Raw genomic sequence first — 22,803 nt, 5'->3', positions numbered from 1 at the left:
AAGACAGTTCAAGTAGATTCCGATTTTCCGCCAGCAAAGGTGTACTGCTCGTGGGAGGCATCTACAGTGGAATATATGTACAAACACCCAAAGAAATGGTTACTTACCTGTAAAGTAGTTGTGGTTCAAGATGTGTTGTGTACCCACATTCTGTGACACACACTGCATTGCTACTACTTCAGTCTGGTATCACCAAGATTCCAGTGCAAAGGAACTGGATGGGGAGAATTGTTGAGGTGACCCTACCCTGTATTCTTTCAACTAGAGGCATGAGGACACTCGGGGTTCATGCACCTCCCCGATGGGCACTGCTGACCAAAAGTCTCCAGCTCAAGTGCACTGGGTGCATGCTAACCTTCAGTGAATGGAATATATTAAAACCAATAACGTGTTCAAAAATGTCGCGACCGTATGTAATAGATCTGAGTGGAATTCTCTGATAACAAATTTTTTATATATATACACACACCAAAATGTTACAGGCCTGTGACTCAAGTCTCAAAACATAAGAGCTTACTTAAAAATGTTCTTTATTTTGAGAGAGATGAGCTGCAGTACCTACTTGTCAGAAAAACAAGACAAGAAAAAATAAAGTTACTCTGGAAACATTATTTTCTTTTTATCTGGAGAAAGAATATTCTTAGCAGCAAAAGGAGCTGATTTTTCAGTATTTGGTAAGGAGTTGGATTTTTCATAAATGGTAGAACATTCTTCACCTATTTTATTGAACACAGATCATGGTTTGTCTTGTATTGTAAGGAAAACACAAAATCCTGAAATTATATTTCAGACTGGTCTCAATTTCTTTTCACTTCTAATTAACACTTCCATTATAAATATATGGTCTCCGATGGCTTATATAATGAGGCTTCATATAAGGGAAAATAGTCCTGCAGCATATTGGTCCTGCTGTGAGCTTGGCAAAGCTACTGAAGAACATAGGCACTACCCAAAGGGAATTGTTTTAGGTACATATTTGTACTGGTGTTGATCATGATTTGAAGATACAGAAGTTCCAAATCATTGTCTTACAAAAAAAGCCAGTCCAGCCTAATCTGTCTCTCTCCCCCATGAAAATTACTTTTGTGTAGAAGGCTTCCCTAGAATTTCAACAAAATGTTGTATTCCAGAATGTGATCAGTGTCTCGTCTTGGCTGTGCCACTGAATTGCTGGGTGGCCTTGAGCACGTTATACCTCAGCCTCAGTTTTCATATTTGTAAAATGTGATTACTTACTGTATCAACCTCAAGGGGTATATAGTAAAGATTGATTGATTGAATGTTTGTAATGCTTTTTGAATGTGTAAAGTGCTTTAAAATAAGTGATCAGCATTCACAGAAATGAATGATTTGGATGTCGTTGCTATCTTGAGACATGTATGGGTTTATAACCTTAACTGTGGTATTTAAACTGATGGAAAAATTTGAAGGTTTAGAAGCAATCTTCCTCTGGGACATGCTTGCAGGGAGCCTTGGTACTTTTTGCTTTCCTCTGCAGCACTGAGCAAGTATAGTACCTTAGGATCATGCAGACATAAATCTAACCAGATGGATTTCCTTTAACTGCAGGTTGGGGCTTGTCTGCTTGAAATTTAGTTCACTGCAAGCTGGGGTCTGCTTCTGCCATGCACTAGCAGTTCATTAGTGTGGTTTCATCTGTTTCCATTTCAGAGCAGGGTAGATTAAAGCACACGAACTGTTCATGAGCAAGGTTCATACGGACAGTTTAGTGTGTGGCAGACTAGACTGGGGTAGATTCACACTGTAGCTTACCACAAACTAAATGTTCGTGTATACAAGCCCTTACAGGCACTGGTAGACAACAGTTCATCCCTTCAATAGCTCCTTTCATTTTAAAAAGATATCTATTAATTATGCTTTGATGAACATTGAAATTGTTTGTGGGGTTCATGGTAAACACACACTTCTGCTTTGAAACTAAGTTATAAGTAATGTCATTCCAAAAGATAATCTTTGCTCAAAGTTATAAGTAGTTAAACACGGGTTTAGAATGAAAGTCCTGTCTCAACATTTCTGTTGTTCTCGTATAATATTGTGGTAGTACCTAGAGGGCACAATTGTATACAAAAAATTTTGCTACACCAAAGACATTAGCTTATTACACCATTTTTGTTATACATTAGTTGCTCAATTCATATGAATAGTCTTTCCAAAATATCAAGTGATGTTCAATATAATGTATTGTTCTGTTTAGTCAACTATTGTTTTGTAGTCACAACTGTACAGAGATGAGTGTGACTCTAGCTAGTACATTTTTTTCCCTTCAGCCGTAGACAAATCAGTGCTAAATTCCTAGACTATAGTGATCATATTAACTAATCTACAAATTTCACATATGCAGATCGTGGCTGTTCTACCAATAGAGCACATCTTTCTGTTTTCTTCAAGAACCTACATTTAAAACTCCACATCAAACCTTCACATTATAGATACAAATGTGATTCTTTGATTCATAACCTCAAAATCTTGAACTCCTCACCCAGGTGAGAATATGTAGTAGAGGATTTCTGAAACGTTCTTTAGTTAGTAGTAGGGATTTGTTTTGGGGCTTTTGCCTCTTCTACCTTTTTTTTTTTTTTTTTAATTATTTTTTTTCCTCTGCAGGAAAGCCAGCCATTGCTCACAGAGACTTGAAATCAAAAAATATATTGGTAAAAAAGAATGGAACGTGTTGTATTGCAGATTTAGGATTGGCAGTGAGACACGATTCAGCTACAGACACAATTGATATTGCCCCAAACCACAGAGTGGGAACAAAAAGGTAAAATCATCATCAAATTATTTTTCTTCAGAATGCTTCTTCCTCTCCTTTCTGTGTAAGAGATTGATAGTCATGGGTCTGAATGGCAGTATGAAGAATAGCCTACAAAATTGTCTGCAGCAGGCAGGGCTTCCCCCACTCCCATCCTTTCCTGTCGATGAGTCAATGGAACTACTCCATGCACAAGAGCCTTGCTGAATCTGGGTCTCAGCGTGTCTAGCACTGCAAAAATTTGCAAATAGTACTGGGTATTGGGAGATCAGCACCTTTTCAATATCTTCATAAATGATTTTAGATAATGGTATAGAGAATACAGTTATAAGATTTGTGGCTGATACGACGCTGGGAGGCGTTGCAAGTGCTTTGAAGGATAGGATTAAAATTCAAAATCTGGACAAATGAGAAATGGTCTGAAGTAAATAGGATGAAATTCAATAACGACAAAGGCAGAGTACTCTACTTAGGAAGGAACAATCAATTGCGCACACAAAAAATGGGAAATGACTGCCTCGGAAGGAGTACTGCAGAAAGGGATCTCGGAGTTCTAGTGGATCACAAGCTAAATATGAGTCAACAGTGTAACGCTGTTGCGTTCCCCCCCCCCCCCCCCCCCCAAAAAAAAAAACAAACATAATTCTGGGATGTATTAGCACAGAGGTGGGCAAACTACTGCCCGCGGGCAACATCTGGCCCGTGGCACTGTCCTGCCCAGCCCTTGAGCTCCCGGCCGGGTAGGCTAGCCCCCAGCCCTTCCCCTGCTTCCCACCTTCCCCCCCCTCCCAAGATCCTCACCTCACTGTGCCACCAGCGCTCTGGCCCGTCGCTCGGTAGGGGGGCAGGGAGCAGGGGGGTTGGATAAGGTGCAGGGAGTCTTGGGGACCAGTCAGGGGGGACAGGGAGCAGGGGGCGGTTGGATGGGGCAGAGGTTCTGGGGGGTCGGTCGGGACAGGGAGCGGGAGGAGTTGGATAGGCATGGGAGTCCCGGGGGGCCTATTGGAGGCGGGGGTGTGGATAGGGGACAGGGAGCAGGGGCGATTGGATGGGGGGGTTGGATATGGGGTGGGGTCCTGCACTGGGTGAGGGGTCCCGGGAGGGGGCGGTCAGGGGACAAGGGGGCGGGTTGGATGGGTTGGGGATTCTGAGGGGGGCAGTCGGGGGGTGAGAAGTGGGAGCGGGTGGATAAGAGGCGGAGGCCACACTGTTTGGGGAGTCAGTCTTCCCTACCTGGGCCTCCGTGCAGTTTTCAACCCCGATGTGGCCCTCAGGCCAAAAAGTTTGCTCACCCCTGTATTAGCAGGAGTGTGATAAGCAAGACATGAGAACTAAGTCTTCCACTCTACTCCACACTGATAAAGCCTCAGCTGGAGTATTGTGTCCAGTTCTGGGCACCACATTTCAGGAAAGATGTGGACAAATTGGAGAAAGTCCAGATGAGAGCATCAAAAATTGTTAAAGATCTAGAAAACATGACGTATGAGGGAAGGTTGAAAAAACTGGGTTTGTCTAGTTTGGAAAAAAGACTGAAGAGGGACGTGATAGTTTTCAAGTACATAAAAGGTTATTATAAGGAGGTGGGTGAAAAATGGTTATTGTTAACCTTTGAGGATAGGATAAGAAGCAATGGGCTTAAATTGCAGCAAGGGAGGTTTAGGTTGGACATTAGGAAAAACTTCCTTAATTGTCAGGGTAGTTAAGTGCTTTAACAAATTGCCTAGGGAGGCTGTGGAATCTCCCATCATTGGAGGTTTCTAAGACAAGGTTAGTCAAACAACTGTCAGGAATTTTCTAGTGATTATGTAGTCCTGCCTTGAGTGCAGGACACTGGAGTAGATGACATATTGAGGTCCCTTCCAGTCCTACATTTGTATGATTGTATTCCCAGCTAACAGTGGTATCCTGTGTGAATTACAATTACATAGCCTTCTATTGTATAATGATACAACCTCCATCCACTCTTTCAGTTTGTCATATACATGGGTTATTTTAGATGAATCAGTAAAGGTATATAGGGTAGTATATGCAGGATGGAAATAGAAAGTTGGTGCCTGACTTCAGCATGAAGTATGTAATATAGTTGTCTGACCAAATATAGGACATGAATGGTGCAGAGTAGGATATCTAGCCTGTAACATGGTGTTGGACAGATACCTTGTGAGGGAAATATGAGAAGTTTATACCCAATACCATGAGCTTAGGAAAGGCAATGGTCTCTAGCCTCTGATTAGGGAGTAGGTTTGAAATGTATAGGCCAGCATGCTCTCTCTCCCGCTTTAGGAACCCACCTCCCAGATTGGGAAACAGTGGGTTTACTTTATTTAAAAAGTGTGCGCTTAATAGTGACCTTATTCCATTTCTCTTTGGCTTCATCTGTGCAGTTAAACTCCTTTTTAGCCATAATTCTCCTTTGCTGCAACGCTCTATTCCATTGTGTATTTATCTGTGACACTCTTGATTACCTTTCCCAGATCTGTAGAAGAACATAGTGTAGCTCAAAAGCTTTTCATTTTCACCAGCAGAATTTGGTCCAATAAAATATTATCTCACCTTCCTTGTCTGTTTCGTATCTTGGGACCAACATGGTTACAATGATGCAAACAGAACTGTAGACAGGACAATTAAACCGTACTCCATTCTTCGCAGTTGCCTTCATTGTTTATGATGCTGGGGCTATTCTAATGCTGAATTCCAGCTAAAAAGCTGTCTAGTGTAGACAAAGTCTTTGTTCCTTATCAGGCCTAAAACTTTAGTAGCATGTTATCAACCCTATCCAGTTCAACATTAATTCCTACTCCTGAGAACCGTAGACCCACACAAAGTTAATTCTATATTTTACTAAAAGACTGACATGGCATACATTCCAGGTATCCCATTGGTGTTACACAAGTCTCCAGACTGAAAGTACCCAACTTCCAGCACATACCTTATTGTTGCTGTTCTTCTTTCAGAAATAGTTATTACTGTTTTATTCATCCATTCCCTCTTGAACCAAGGCTATTTTATTCTGGTTTATAACATTCCTTTGAATGTGTACTTTCAGAGGCATTCAGGATTAGGGACCTATTTTAATTTTACTCTCTAAATTAGAAAACTACTTCAGAGAGAGAAATTTACACTGGTGCAGGACTCTGCTCTATTTAATCCTGCCTCTGGGTAAAAAGTACTGCTAGATGGAATCACCAGTGGTGCGGGGCAGATGATCATGAGACTGTCGCTACAGGTGGCCATGGACCCTTCTGATATGGCTACAGGGTCGATGCCCACGGCCATCATTATTTGATGAGCCTCGTGGCTCCAGGCATGCCATGCAAAATACAGGACACAATAGAGGACCTGCTGTTTGTGGGAATGAAGCCCTTCAGCCAGAGAACAGATTAAGTTCTCCATTCGCTCAAGGACTCAACAGCCACATTACAGTCCCTGAAGACGTACCAGTTCCTTACAGAGAACCTTATGAATGCAAACCCCAGTAAAAGCAAAGGACTTCTCCTTACTCCTGGGTAGACTGCCAGAATACCAGCATCAGAAGAAAACTAGGTGAGTGGATGCTAGTCATCTGCCTCCTTGACTAATTGAGCTCTCTGGCTCAGCAAATTTGATTGTGTTAAGAGCCACAATGGAGTTGACCTATGGGCTATGCTTCTCTTCAGGAACTGCCTTGTCCCATTCCACCAGGCTTGGGCAGCTATGACGATGAACAAATGGGTATTGGACATCACTGTTCAACGCTACCCTATACAGTTCCATTCACTGCCCCCTTCCCTGCCAGCTGCTCTTTAGGGGCCCTTCTCACACGAGACTTACAAACAGAAGTGACTTCATTGCTCCTTCTAGGGGCCATAGAAGAGGTACTGTGGGAATAAAGGAAGAGCTCTTCTACTCCCAATTCTTCTTTTTATCCTCAATAAGAATTGACTTGGGGAGTGTCTTCCTCCCTTCTAGCCTAGACCTGAGGAGACTCAGTGACTACGTTGTCGCAGATTAAGAATGGTAACGCTTGCCTCCTTTTCATTTAAAGTTTCCAGGATCAAGAACCGTTCTTGGTTCTCGACTTGCAGGATGTGTACTTCTGCATAGCCATCCACCCAGCTCTCAGGAAGAACTTAGTATTCACAGTGTAGCCCAACCACTACAATACAAGATGGTGCTGTTGAAATTTGCTGTGGCACCAAGAGTCTTCACAAAATGTATAGCAGTGGTAGCAGTGCAGCTCAGAAAAGGCATTCAAATCTGCCCTCACCTGGATGATTGGCTGAGGAAAGGCAGATCCCAGTAAAAGGATGCAGAATACCTAAAGTTATACAGTCTCCCTATTTTCTTAGTGGGGCCTCCTGGTGAACTAGGGAAAAAGTCTTATTCCCTCATAGACAATAGAGCTTATAGAGTCCTGATCAAATCTGGGGAGGTATGCTCTCCCCAATCCAAAAACAGATTCCTGTCAATGCAAGCAGTGGTGCACCAAATACAGCTCCAATGATGACCATGCAGATGCACTTGCAGCTGCTAGGCTTCATTACTGACCACACCAGTTCTGACTTAGGTTGGTCTATCCTTCAGCAAAACACTAGATGAATACGGTAGTCGTGATTCCACCTCATGTAGCAAATCTGAGTGGGTGAAAGGAGCCCAAAAATGTGGGGAAAGAGTACCGTTCTCTACTTTTTTCTCAACAAGGAGTTTAATCATGGATCCGTCAGGTACAGTTTTGGGGAGCCCACTTGGGCCACCTACAAATTCTTACTTCTGGGGGAATTCTGCACCACTGCGCATGCGCAGAATTTGTCTGCTGCAGATTTCTGTGTTTCCCTACAGAAAAATGACTTTCTGACGGCGAAGCAAAGGTAAGCCACAAGAGCGGTTATGTGACTCTCCCCAGCAGTACTTTTGGGGGTCCAGGGCAGCTGGCAGAGAGGTAAATCACTGTGGGGCAGGAGATGGGACTGGGGAAGACCTGGTTGGTGGCTCCTATCCTGTCCCAGGATCAGCTGCTAGTCCTGGCTGGGCTGGGAGGATGGGGCTTCCTCTTCCTTTGCACGACATCTGGGGCCAGGTCCGACCCACCCCAGATTTCTCCCTCAGCTGAAGGAAGCTCTGCAAACTCCCTTCCCTGCTTCCTGCGCCCATCGCTCCTAAGTTGCAGGGGGAGGGATCCCTGTACAGGAAGCTGCTCCCACATCCACCCAACCCTTGTGTATCCAGACCCCCTCATACCCATACCCAGACCCTCCCAGCGAGCCTCTGCACTCCTTCTCCCCCCCGCCCCGATGAGCCCCACTATCCCTGCACCTGGACTATCCTGCTGAGCCTCCTGCCCCCGGATCCCCATCCCACCAAGTGCCAACCAACTGCATCTGGACCCCCCTCCTCCCCCACTGAGCCCTCCACACCCATATCCCCCTGCCGAGCTCTATCTCACCCACACCCAAACCACCTCCTCTGAGCCCGAACCACTTTCACCTGGACCCCTCTGCAGAGTCCCATTACTGTTGCACCCAGAACCCCCCAACAAGCCCCTGTGTATCCAGATCCCCCCACACACACGGATTCCCCCACTGAGCCGCCTGCACCCAGATTGCCCCATACAGAACCCTCTCAACCCACACCTGGATCCCCCCACGCACACACTTAAGACACTTGGATCTTGCCTTGCTGAGCCCTGCCTGCCCACACCTGGTGCACCGGGAACAGAGGGGCAGGGCCCTCGGGTGTTTCTGGAGCAAGCCCCGTCCTTGTGCTGTGTCAGGGTTGGGTGCAGCCTTACTGCTGAGAGTCAGTTTCCTGGGGGGAGCTATACAGTGATCTCCCACCTCTGTGCAGCCAGTGGCCTGTGTTCCCCAATGCTGTGCTGGAGCCTCTGCATTTATTTGACAAATAAAATTTGCAGAATTTTAAACTATTGTATGCAGAATTTTTATTTTTTTTGGTGCAGAATGTGCTCAGGAGTTACAGATGCAAGGGATTTGGACCTGGTAGGATATCAGTGTGTTAGTGCTCAGAGTCATCAGGCTAGGCTCCATTACCTTCCATTCTGTGCTTCAAAACTTCACAGTTCAGCTCCTGATGGACAACACCTTTGATGGACTACATAAACAGGCAGGGAGGCACATGCTCAGTTTTCCTGTTTGCGGAGTCCTTAAACTCTGGACATGATGCCACCAATGCAGTAAAACACCAATGGCCCTTCACCTCCTGAGCATCAGCAGCAGTGTGGTGGGCTCTCTGAGCAGTCAGTCACCACTTAAACGTGTTTGCTGTGGAAGTCTATTATAGAGTTGATGATCATACATTGGGGAACCACAGTGATAGACCTGTTTGCCACTGATGTAAAGTCCAAGTGCCAGAAGTCTCTTGTTTCTACATAATCCCAGGGTTGTTACTGGGCTCCTTCATTCTGCAGTGGTCTGAAGGCTGCGTGCATGCCTTTCCACAAGTTTCCCTTATCCCTAGGGTGACTTCCAAAATCAGGAGACATGGCCATACTCATTTTTGCAGCTTTGTGCTGACTGAGGCAGTTTTGACTTTGACCTACTACGCATAGGTACAACTCCCAGAATTCCTAGATCTGTTCTCACAGATAGTTCATCTAGCCCGAAGTTGATGGACCTAATGGCCCAACTGTTGGTTGGTTGAATCCCCAAAATCCTGATTCAGAGAAGGAAAACATTCTCAAGAAGAACTTACTCATCCAAGTTGAAGCGATTCTGTATTTTATGGGCAGCCTAGTATTGTCTGGACCTGGTCACCTCAGATCCTCTACTACTTACTGCACTTAAAACAGACATGCCTCTCATTCAGCTCTGTTACAGTGTACCTTGTACAGTTTCACATTGTCAGATACCTGTACCATTGTGCTCTCCTTTCTCATTCTATGGTATATACTTACCCACTGGTCAGAAGAACCTACTTTTGACTGGGACCTTGATCTAGGACAGGGGTTCTCAAACTGGGGGTTGGGACCCCTCAGGGGGTCACGAGGTTATTACATGGGGGGGTCATGAGCTGTCAGCCTCCACCCCAAACCCTGCTTTGCCTCCAGCATTTATAATGGTGTTAAATATATAAAAAGGTCTTTTTAATTTATAAGGGGGGGGTCGCATGCAGAGGATTGCTATGTGAAAGGGGTCACCAGTACAAAAGTTTGAGAACCACTGATCTAGTACCTTTTGAGACTCCTGGTGTTTCCTTTAGAATCTCTCAGGCTGCTTCCTGCACCACCTCACTCTGAAAACCATCTTGTTAATGGCCATTACTTCAGCCAGGAGAGTGAATGAGTTTCAGGCACTTATGGCCAAACCCTACATACTGTGTTCTACAGAGAAAAGGTGGTGCTGAGATAATGTCCAAAGTTCATTCCTAACATGGTCTGTTTATCTAAACCAGTCAGTCAACCTGCTTGTCTTTTTTCCAAAGATGCACTTGGCACAGAGAGAAAAAGTACAGTAAATGCACTTAGGACTTTGCTTCATGTTGACAGGGCCAAATCGTCCAGGCTCTTGTCCTGGCTATTTATAGCCGTAGCTGGGTGTTCTAAAGGTTAAGCCAATGTCCCCACAAAGGATATTGAAATGGATAACTCAGTGTATCTTGGTGTTACTATTTGGCTAGTGTACCTCTCCCACTGCACATCAAGGCACTTCACCAGAACTCAAGCAATTATCCTCTTCCACTTTAAAAAACGTCCATTTGAGATCTCTAAGGAGGTGACATGGAGTACCCCATTACCCTTTGTCAAGCGTTGTGTTGGATTTAGCTGCCAGAATAGACGGCAAGTATTGGGAAGCATTAGCGCTATTAGCTAATAGCAGTACTATTAGCACTGATATTCCTCATTCCCGCCATCCTGAGGGGCTGCTCCTTGCAAGTCACCTTGAGGAGGATCGACACTGGCATATACTGTACCTATAAGTGTGGTTCGCTGACCTATCAGTGTGGCTCCTATGAGCCAACCTCCATCCCTTCTTTTTAGAGTCCTCTGCTACTATGGGCTTCAGATTGGCCCTGATCTTCCCTTGCATTCTGCTCTGTATACCCTCATGTGGCCCCAATGAACACCAGTATGCAAAAAAATCAGATCTTGCATCTGAGGCACGTGAACCTACAGTTGATCCACGCTGGCCACAACATCTTGAAGAACCAGTTACTGTATGGCTAGTAACTTTTTTCCATTCTCTAGCAGTCCCCAGCCATGCCTCCGTCCAATACAGCCCACAGGGTTTTAGCATCTCTTGCCTCCAGCATGTCTAGCAACACATTCTAACTCCCATGTTTCTCCCTTCTTCCCCATGCTCTTTAGGAATGCCCCAAATGCAAAATTCCTCCCTTTTGTCCTTCAACCTGCCTCTTTCCTCAAAGCTAATTATCTTCTCCCCCAGATCATCTGCTGCTGCCACTACTCGTGTCTCTGTGTGTCTCCTGGAAATTGCAGCCACTGTGTTGCTTGCTCGCCCTCCCCTTGTGAAGATTCTGTGGCTCCAGCTTTCTGTCTTGCTATCCTTTCCCCTTCCTATAATGGCAGTAGCTCAGAGCCTGCTTTGCTTCTTGCCTCTTTTCACCTGCTGGAATAAAGCTATTGAACATAGTTTCAATTTGTAATCAAATAATTAATCTTAACAGTTGAAGACTACAGACACAAGCTCAAGGGTCACCAGTTAAACACCTGGAAGTAACTGAACTGCTTTTCATTGTACCAAGGCCATGCAGATTGGTGTGCAACAAAGGGTGGGATATTGAAAAGCACTCTGAATTGGCCTAATTGCTTCTGTTGACTAATTCACTAGGCGTTTTACCACTGACTTTAATGTAATCAGAATTAGGCCAACATGCAGTGACTTTGGAAATTCTACTCTTAATGTAGTACGTCAGAATTTTCTTAATTTATTGATTTATGTTAAGCCGATTCGTTCAATGTGCTGGAGCTGAAGAAATACTGAAAGCTTAGTGCTGTATGCATTTTATGTGAAAAAGATATTTTGATTCTTTTATTTTTCATAGATACATGGCTCCTGAGGTCCTAGATGATTCTATAAATATGAAACATTTTGAGTCATTCAAGCGAGCTGACATCTATGCGATGGGATTAGTGTTCTGGGAAATAGCACGACGATGTTCAATTGGTGGTACGTGACAATCCTAAATTGAGCATATTAAATTATAAGTTTTTGTACTGATTGTTTTGCAGAATCTGAACAGCTTTACATACCTATTTTCCACAATCATATTTTGTTATACTACATAATTTAGCATACTTTCCATGGTTTATACTTAGCTTTTAAAACCATTTTATCTTTTGCTTCAATCAACTAGTGTCAAATAGTGAGCATTTCTCAAGTTTCTTAACTAGGGCTGATCTGTAAATGTATGGCCAAACCCTGCCCTGGAGTAAGTGAAACTCCTCTTGAAATTGCTTCTTATACCAGAGCAGAATTTGTCCCAAAAGTCATATAGAAAAAGGGCAAAGTTGGTGCCCTTGAAAGTGCGGGACTACCTGCGCATATCCTTACCAGTGCAGTCAGTGTTCAGATATCTAGTTTAAAACTCAATTTTTCTGTCACAGATCATCTTGGGAAGAGACAGAAGTGTTTGTTTTTATAGTTGTAAAAGGCCCTGATGAGATCTCCTCTGGAGCACTGTGTGCAGCTCTGGTCTCCCATCTTTAAGGAAGATGAATTCAAATTATAACAGGTGCAGAGAGAGGCTACTAGGAAGATTAGATGAATGGAGAAACCTGCCATATGAGAGAAGACTTGACTTAAGCTTGGCTAATAAAACGAAGGCTGAGGGGAGATAGGATTGCTTTAGATACAAACGTTAGAGGGATAAACACCGGAGAGGGAGAGGGCTTATTTCAGTTACGGGCCAATATTGGCACAAGAACAAATGGATATAAAGTTGCCATCAACAAATTTAGGCTTGAAATTAGACTAGGGTTTCTAACCATCAGAGGAATGGAGTTTTAGAACAGTTTCCCATGGGGAGTAGGGGGTGCAAAAAATCTAACTTGTTTCAAGACTGAGCTTGATAAGTTTATGATGGGGGTGGTATGATGAGATTGGCCATATGCCAGTTTAAGCAATCTGCTGTTCCCAGATATCTCCAACAGCTGCGGATGGGACCCTAAATGGGGAGAGCTCTGAGTTACTACAGAGAATTCTCTTCCAGGTGTCTGGCTGGTGGGTCTTGTCCATGTGCTCAGGGTCCAACTGTCATTTTCCTCCAGGTCAGACTGACCAAGACCTGGGGGCAAGGGGGAATCTGATTTCCTCTACAGCATGGGGCACGTGTCACTTGCTAGTTTGAACTAGTGGATTCTCTAACTTGAAATCTTCCAATCAAATTTTGAGTACTTCAGTAACTCAGCCAGAGGTTATGAGCCCATTGCAGGAGTGGGTGAGGTTCTGTGGCCTGCAGTGAGCAGGAGGGTCTGACTAGATGATTTTGATGGTCCCTTCTGGTCTTAAAGTTTAGGAGTCTATCAGTAATGGGAAGTATACATCTGCTCTTTCTCACACAGTACTAAAGCTTATTCCTAAGTATTTAAAGTGCAATATGGAAAACTCTCCCAGTATTGGAGGGTGGTTATAGTTGCTCTTGTATTGGGATTCACATTTTCAATTTAAGCCTAGAACAGCATCAGTCATACTCTTTAAAGAATCACTTTTAAACTTTAAAATAGAAATGAAGAAAATGGGCAAAGATACTTGCAATGGAATTTGCATTTTTTTTATGTTGTCCCATGTAAATTGCAACCTGTATTATTAGTTGTTTGTGCTTTATGTTTCACTTATTTGTAAATACATGTGGTAATATACAGAATGAAAAGATAGGATATAAATTAAGCTGTTTTTTTAAAAGCTTTTATGAATATCTTTAATTTGTTTCATTGCTGATGAAACAACCAATTTCTGTTCAAAGTCAGGAAGACACAATTTCCACAAGCCTGTAAACGTTTTACTAAAAAGTTACAAAGCACTAAATTGAAAGTTGTGTGAGCTTGGTCAATCACTTCATTGGTGAAATTGGATGATATTTATTTCCTTTTGTAAAGAGATTTTAAATCTGCTTATTTAAAGAACTGTATAAAATAAGTATTTAGTAATATCAGTCCCCCCACCCCCTGACCCCCCAAAAAAACCCAACCCCTTGAGAATGAGTTAACAAAAAATCTGTAATTCTGGTGTAAAACAAAAGAAATGCTAAATACTTTCAACAAAACTGCAGGAATACATGAAGACTACCAGTTACCATACTATGACCTAGTCCCTTCAGATCCTTCAGTTGAAGAAATGAGGAAAGTTGTTTGTGAGCAGAAACTGAGACCTAATATTCCAAACAGATGGCAAAGTTGTGAGGTGAGTATTACTAAATGTGCAAAAAACTAAAATAAATTCAAGAAAACTGCAGCTTTTATATTTTAAGTATTTAAATCAGTTTTTTGTCTTTGATTTTTGTTGAGGGGAGATGAGTATGTGCCTCTGAGAGAACTTTAATGGCTTTGTGATAATTATGAATTTACTGCATGATGCTGGTCAATGGATGTGGTTATGCACAAAAATTTAAAACTCTCTTACCAAGACTGGCTAGTTTGACAAAAGAATTATCAGAGCCCTTCCCATGAACAGTGGCTAAAGTTACTTGTCCATGAAATTAATGTGTGACTATAAATGACAAAACACAAAATTATCCAGGAAACCTCACTGCAGATCAACAAATATATTTTTAATTAGAAGTAATGAAATACAACAAACTGAATAACAGATGTTCCAGAGGACAGTTTTTATCTACTGTTGCAGGATCATATAAATGTCTGGCAAGTGACCAGAATATTAACCAAGGAATGAAAAAAATCTGTACTGATTGTACTTGATTTGCAGTCTGCAAGGTATAAAACCTGAATATAATACAATGGAAATCATGCATTTCCATTCTGTGGGTCTGTTTTGTTACACTGTCCTAATGTAAACAGATTCACACCAGTGACATGGTGGCAAAAATGCAGGGAGGTACTAGAGCCTTCTGTACACTAAGGCCATGTCTACACTGTGGGGATTATAGTGGTATAGCTAAGGCCTAGCGCAGATCCAGCCTGTCACAATGAAAGGGGTTTCTCTGTTGCTGTAGGAACACAGCCTCCTAAAGCGACAGTAGCTAAGTTGATAGAAGCATTCTTCTGTCGATCTAGGTGCAATTACACTGGGGGTTAGGTCAGCAGAAGTACTGCACTAGGGTTTTTCACACCCGATAGTGCCATAGCTATGTCGACCTAAATTTTAAGTGTAGACCAGGTCTTAGGTAGGATAAAGTGAATGAAGGACAGTTTACATCTGAATGAGATTATCTACTCCAGTTCAATGTGCTTTAACTTTACACCTTTAGTTAATTCATCTTAATTTTCCTGAGTGTGCCTGTGTAGACAAGCCCAAAGTCTGAGGGTATTTAGCTAACCCTGTTCATCTCAGTAGGTGTTGAGTGACATTAATTTAAAATGTCATGCCTTCCTGGAAGCTTAAAGCATCCTTGTCTCCTACTCAACTGTTGAACATTTACTTAGTGCTGATGCAAAAGTCTGATATTAAAACAATTATTTTAAGTGGCCCCAAATTTTAAATTTGGTATACTACAAATTAAATTATACAAAATATTATATTGATTGGAGTGAACTGAGATTGGCACGGAGGGGTAAAAAGCTTAGAAGCAATACCATGGTTTTTTTAAGTCTGCTACTTAGATCTGTGTAATCTAAGTGTATCACTTGTATAAAAGATTATTTTTCAGACTATATTTTAAAGCTCTAGCTTGAGTACTCTACCTCCTACAATTCAAAACTATTACATTATTAGTAAGAACATAAGAATGGCCATACTGGGTCAGACTAATGGTCCATCTCGCCCCAGTGTTCTATCTTCCAACAATGGTCAATGCTAGCTTCAAAGAAAGAACAGAACAAGGCAATTACTGAGTAATCAATCCCCTGTCGTCCAGTCCCAGCTTCTGGCAGTCGGAGGTTTAGGGACACCCAGAGTATGGGTTTGTGTTCTTGACCATCTGGGCTAATAGCCATTGATGGACCTATCCTCCATGAATTTAATATAATTCTTTTTTGAATCCATTATTGCTTTGGCCTTCCACTTGCAACAAGTTCACAGGTTGACTGCATTGCGTGAAGTACTTCCTTATGTTGGTTTTAAACCTGCTGCTTATTTTGTTGCGCAATCCCTAGTTGTGTTATGTGAAAGGATAAATAAAACTTCGTTATTCACTTCCTCTACACCATTCAGGATTTTATACGTCTCTATTGTATCTCCCCTTACTCCTCTTTTTTTCTAAGATGAACGGTCCCAGTCTCCCTTAATCTTTCCTCATATGGAAGCTTTTCCATACCCCTGATCATTTTTTGTTGCCTTTTGCAATTCTAATATATCTGTTTTGAGATGGGGCATCCAGAACGGTACACTGCGCTCAAGATGTGGGTGTACCATGGAGTTATATAATGCCGTTACGATATTTTCTGTCTAGTAGTACAGACACTGAGCATTAGCACATTTGCCTCCTTTGTAGATTGGCATAGAAAATAGACCTGTGGCAAGGGAGATTTAGGTTAAATGTTATGAAAAAATTTCCAACTATAACGGTAGCTAAGCTCTGGAATGAGTTTCCAATGCAGGCTGTGGAATTCCCACATTTGGAGGCTTTTAAGACAGGTTGGATAAACACCTGTCGGGGATGGACTAGGGTTACTTGGTTCTGCTGCAGCACAGGGAGCTGGACTTGGTGACTTCTTGAGGTCCCTTCAAGCCTTTCATTTCTACATATTCTCCATTTCCATATGCCCTCTAGAGTATATTGGTTGTATAGCTAGAATATCTAGGATTCTTGAAGAGGAGTTGTGGATATGCATTCCACTTCAGGTATGTGCACTCAAGTGGGAGACATTTTTGGTCAGCAGTACCCATTGGGACAGCACATGTGCTCTGAGTGTCCTCATGCCTTCAACTGAGGACACAAAGGGCAGAAGTGTCCTGACACCCCCTCCGTTCTTTCTCACTGCTTGTGGCTATTACTTGGAGGCTGTGGTTGGAGGCATGAGGACACTCAGGGTGCATGTGCTTCCCCCCAACGGATACTGCTGACCAAAAGTCGCTGGCTTGAGTGCATTGGGTTCGTGCACACATAAAGTAGAATGTATGTGCAACGCATCTCAAAGAACCATAGTGACTGTACAGGTAAGTAATCATTTCTTACTTGAACGGAATCTTTCTATGTTTGGTATTTCTGGCCATCCATCACCTTGGTGTCATGGCATTCTGACTTAAATCACACACCGGGAACAATGATTCAGGAGTTTTTGTACTACTTGGGATAAGGATTGTTGCTAACTTTCCCTCCAAGGACCAGCTTTTTTATTTTAGTACTGCAGTTTCAACCCTTTACAGACTCATTTTCTTTTGTCATAGGTCTTGGCTAAGGTTCAAATTTGTATTTGACTTTATAACATTACTGTTTTTATAGAACTTAAACTACCATCCCCTTGTAGGGTTAATTTTATTCAGTTTTGATCTTAAAAAATGGGTGACTTTTTTTCTTTGGAAGGATAAAATGTCTGCAGTAGTTCTTGAACATTGTTAAGCAAAGAGCATGAATAACTTTCCCCCTTGAGTTGAATTATGGAGACCTCCTAAACTGATAATTGGAAGAAGGTATTAATTATTCTTCCAATAGCATGCAGCACAATATAGTCTCACATGACAGTTCTAGGTAACTTATAAGGTTTTTTCCAGCTGGAGGCACAAAACACCAGAAGTACATATCAAATACAGAACTTGAGAGAACAGTTTCCAGGCAAGCTAATTTTTCATAAATATTTTATTATTCTGCGTATGAGCCTGATAGGGGCACTGCAATGAGTGTATTACAGTTCGCCTCAGTCCTTTTTTAGGGACCTTTTCTTTTTCTTAAACAAAATGAGAATCTGGATTTCCCACCACACCAGATTTTTTTTGCATACCACAGTGGCCCCAATGACACAAATTTCAGAAATGTGAATTCTAAGAGTCGAAGGCACAATAAGGATGATTATTCAGGGATAGAGAAATGTATAGACCTTTTTTCTTTTCTTTTTTGTTTGTTTTTTACAGGCGTTACGAGTAATGGCCAAAATTATGCGTGAATGTTGGTATGCCAATGGAGCAGCTAGGTTAACAGCTTTACGCATTAAGAAAACATTATCACAGCTCAGCCAACAAGAGGGCATAAAAATGTAATCCTGGATTTACTACTGACGAGCGCTTTAAAGATCCATGTCTGAACCTGGGTGGCATGTTCAGAAGGTTAATAGCTCTACCTCACTGAGGGAACAGAAGGATATTGCTGCCTTTTGATACTTTATAGGAACATTCATTGTTAGCCCCGGGATTTCTGTGAACATGGTAAACAGTTGTGTTTGGGTCTTTTTTGTGCACTATAAACACCTCTTTCCCAGGACACTTACGAAACATATAGTCTAGCTTTATTTTTATTAACCTGTAACTCTATTTTAAAAGTTGATTACCGGTCTTAACTTTTCATTAACTGTGTTGAAGACATGAAGATCATTTTAAGGTTTTGGAGCTTGTTCACTAAATTGTATACAGTGCATTGAGGGTTCTTAAGTGATTTGATTTGTGGTTGGTACAACTGAGTATTCTGAACCACTGCAAATTTTTTCTTTGATTCAGGTTTTGAATGTATTATTGCAGTATAACTTTCTAGCTCTTAAGTTTGCATCTGTTGGACACCTACCTTGTTTTACAAAAATGACCTCATTCACTTGTGGGGAACATAATTTATGCAACTATATTTTGTATACTGTTACTGTGCTTTCACTTATTCAGAACATTGCATTGCCTTCAACATAGATTGTACTATACCAGTAAGTGCCACTTCTGGGTCTTTCTAATGCAAATCAATAGGAACATACAAAGTTTATGGTACTTGTGGTTTCAAAACCGAGTTCAAAAATGGAATTATTCCTTTGCTTAATGACCTAATTAACTCTCTATTTGGCATGTAGCTGCATCATTCTTGGAATACCTTTTTTTGCCAAGATCTGATTCTTAAACCACTGTAAGAATTTAAATGGTGTGCAAGTTAGTTAATTCAGTGTTATGTTCTAGAACTGTGCATCACATGTAATAAGTTCTAATTATTATATCTAAGAAGAATTTTTTTAATGAAGTGGCACTCTTAAAATGTCTGTCATACTCTTGTCTAAGAAAACTAGCGAGGACTAAAAGTTTTTAAGATAAAAGGAAAGAAGTTTTACTCTTTGATGTCATTTACTTGAGAGATTTACTTTTCAGTTCCTCAAAGTCTTTCCTTTTTCTTCTTGAACAGTATTATTTGCAAAACCAAGAATTAACTTTATCTATAATTAGAGATGATTAACTGTTATATTTGGGCTTGTTTTATTAGGAAGTTAAAAGCCGCTCTCAAATTATACATGCATATACTGTGTGGATGTGACATACACAAAGTGGTGAGCTGCAAGACTTTGGATACACACACCAGAAGGGTCTGGTGCCCTTGTTATAGCTACAAGAGCAAAGATAGTTTGTGTTGTCATTAGAACCCTGAAAAAATATGCACAGATTTACTCAACCTTCAAATCTCCAACAGGTATATCTTTTCACAGGATTTTAACCAACTTTTAAGATACAGATTGTATCACTACTTGTGTCTCTTAAAATTGTTACCCACATAGGGGGTGGGGGAGAAATCAGGAGAATAATCTTTGTCGTGAAACTAAGTTTTTAACAGTTACAAATATCTGCTTGGGTAGCAGGCGTTTGCCTATTGTTGACTTCGCCAATGCATGTGCGCGCGCGCACACAAAGGATTGCTATATGCACAACCCCTCTCACCCCCTAAGTCATCTCTCAGTCACATTAACACACCTTAATCATACACAACACACTGCAATTTTAACTCTGTTCCCCTTTAAACCTTCATATATCTGCTTAGGTAATTTTTCACCAGTACAAGTAGCTATGTGGCGAAAAGGTAGTTTGGAGAAGGGATGTTAGAATTTCATGTAAAGTTGTGTTGCTTGCTCTGTAATATATGCTAGTTGTAGTAACAGGTTTAATTGCCTTGCTTTCTGAGATGTCTGCTCTGAATTGTGCAATGTATAGCAACCCTAAGTGTTTTAGTTTTTTGTTTCTTAATATCATAATGCTTAACGGGGGGGGGCGTAAAACTTAAATGAAATGAGGATTGTAGACCTCCGGTGTAGGGATAGAAGTGCAACTGCTGACTCAATATTTTATCAGCTACTGAGCGCAAATCCCCTATATCTGCTATATTATAAAATCTGGCAGAAAAGTGAAGCTCCTGGTGGAGAATGATTGATTGGATCTGAGCACACGCAAATTTGAAGCTTGCATATGCCTGCCCCATCCAACCAATCAGGCTGGCATGTCCTCAGCCCCATCAATCAAATTTGTGTAAACTTGGCCATAATCAGTGAGGTTTGTATGCGTAATCAGTCATGTCTGTCTGCACTCAGACTCCATCAATCAAGTTTAGGTGCACGGCACATCAACTTCCAGTTATAACCTGAACAGTTAAAAATAACCCTAAATACAGTATTTAAAAAACAAACTATCCATTGCGTCTGATTTATTCAGCATCCACCTCTTTAGCAGGTTTTTTGCAGATATGTGATTGGTCAACAATACAAAGTAAGACAACCATGGGAAAAATTAGAGCCAGAACCAAATTTCAAAAACTTTCCATTTAAAAAAATTGAGGAGAAACGAAGTAAAAACTTGCATAGTTCTTACACCCTCTGAATTTTCTAATCCTGGGTGATATTTCACACTATTTGGCTCCCTATTTTAGAGAGAAAGGTATTTGTCACATTTTAGATGCATAGTTAACTATGGAGTACCCACCAGGTGTCTCCATAACTTTATATTCTGTAATCTGTATTTTGGGATTTGATAGGTGATTTTAGGGTTTATTTTTAGTGAAATCATATTTTATCTGACCTTTACAATAGCAGTGAAATGGATATATTTCACAGCTATGATTTTAGAAAATACTACACACTTCTGTGTTATAAAAAATACAGTACTATCAATCTAAAAGAACTAGAGCCAGATACACAGGATTGCAGCAGGCAAATTGCTCCAGTCAGCCGCACGCTGAGATATATAGATAGTGTTGTCTTCCCCACCTACTAGCCATAGCTTTCTTTTGAAAGCTGCAATTTTTTCTAAATTTGTCCTCTGAATTTTTCAACACTTTGTAGTAGAAATTTGCAAAAAGGTGGATTGATATATTGTCCAATTTTAATGAAGATTATTTTGAGGACAAACATATGTGAATATCATAAAATGCACAACAGAAAAATTGTGAAGAAGCCTTTGTGTACCTTGGGTTCAGATGACATCACAAATAGTTTAAGCTTTGTTCTTGTGTTTTTCCATTATATAATCTGAACGCCTTTATTGAATGGGTGTGTCTGGATATTACATGCAGCTTTTTATGTTACCTGTGTAAAAATCATATATGTGCACACAGGCACACATTAATATTTTTTAAACTAATCTTGTAAATCACCAGTTTTGCTCTGAGACATCCAGGGGGACCAAAATATTTTCGCATTCAAAATACTAATTTTATATCATCTTGAAGGTATACCAAAACAATTTGATATAAGAAATACTGATGCAAATGTTTGTTGTAAATATACATACACTATACATACATTTCTTCAAGGTTCATGCATTTTATTAAATAGACATTTTAGTAGCACTAAAGCCTCACTTCAGATTACAGACGTGGCCAGACTGCTGTGGACAAACATAAGGAAGATCGTTGGAAACGGACTGGTACTGAAAAGACTCAAAAGTCCCTTTTGGGATACTGGAATTCTGCAGGGACCCTCCAACCTTGAAAGCTGGAATTCTGGGACGTTTTAGAAGCTGTCTGTTCAGCACTCGCACTCTTTTTCTCCCCCAAATTAAACTACTTTCACTTGTAATCCTAATGCGGACTTTGTATATAGGGATAATGACATTGGGATTGACTCTGTGAGGACTTTAAGCTATCAAGTGAAGTAAGAGGCTATTTTTTTATTTTATTTTTTTTACAAAATAATTGTGAGTTTCAGTGCCATGAAATCTTCTCTTTTTGTTAGCTCCTTGTTTATATTGTGCCATTGAAATGATAACGAGGGGTTGAAATTATCATACATGTAAAAGAGAAGTTTCAATGTCGGTTGCTTTAAACTTAAATTACCTCTTAAAAGACCAAGGTACATTTACCTCATTGTGTATATAATGTTTAATATTTTTCACAACATTCTCCAAGTTTTCAATTACATGTTTCTAGAAAATATGGGTATTGCTAAATTTACAACTTCAGTGGTACTAACTTTACTGTTTCTCATGCCCAAAATACGCACTCTTTATTTTCTGTATTTTATTATATTTCTGTAAGTTTGTTGCTGCTTTGTCAATGTAGCATCTGCCCTTCCAGAGCTGTGTAGAATAATGCTTTGTATAAATTCTGCGTTTTGCGTGGTAAACTTGAGAATTCTGTACAGATGAGTTAGTCATTTTTTTTTAAAAACCTTACAAAATTGTGCACTTCCCCTTACATTTCTGAAAATGATGTATTGTATTGGTAGAGTATACAGTACAATGGATTGTAAATAGGAAAGTAGAAGAGTGATGCTTATGTTAAGTGCTAACACTACGGTAGAAAGATTAAAGCAATGAAAATAAATTACTTTTTTCAAAGTAGATAAGTGAGCTGTCTTATATATACATAACGTTTCCACTTTTTCTCCAAAAGACAATAGTTACAGAGAGCAGGATGCTCTGATCTACTATGGCCACTTTATGCCTGGTAAGTGGTGTAAAGTGGGGAGGTAATTGGTGGAGAATTCCCCTTCTGTAGGGCAAATCTCTGCTGGTATAATAGTGGCAGAGGTGGCTTGCAAATGTGTGTGTCAACCACTCCCCACTGTGGCATAAGCGAAA

General features: G+C 41.0%; 1 protein-coding gene across 4 annotated transcripts in view; it reads left to right on the top strand.

Moving 5' to 3' along the window:
- TGFBR1 (transforming growth factor beta receptor 1) overlaps window positions 1–22,568 on the top strand; it is a 74,206-nt gene extending 51,638 nt beyond the window's left edge. For all 4 annotated transcript variants that reach the window (XM_048839389.2, XM_048839385.2, XM_048839387.2 and 1 more), the window contains 4 exons: window positions 2,626–2,782; window positions 11,771–11,895; window positions 13,997–14,127; window positions 17,911–22,568. In XM_048839389.2, the coding sequence (XP_048695346.1) occupies window positions 2,626–2,782; window positions 11,771–11,895; window positions 13,997–14,127; window positions 17,911–18,036 (539 nt within the window). In that variant the 3' untranslated portion in view covers window positions 18,037–22,568. The remainder of the gene's footprint in view (window positions 1–2,625; window positions 2,783–11,770; window positions 11,896–13,996; window positions 14,128–17,910) is intronic.
- Window positions 22,569–22,803: the final 235 nt, after the last annotated feature.

The sequence above is a fragment of the Caretta caretta genome, chromosome 2, assembly GCF_965140235.1.
Source record: "Caretta caretta isolate rCarCar2 chromosome 2, rCarCar1.hap1, whole genome shotgun sequence".
Taxonomy (NCBI): Eukaryota; Metazoa; Chordata; order Testudines; family Cheloniidae; genus Caretta; species Caretta caretta.
This window is presented reverse-complemented; position numbering and strand designations above follow the sequence as displayed.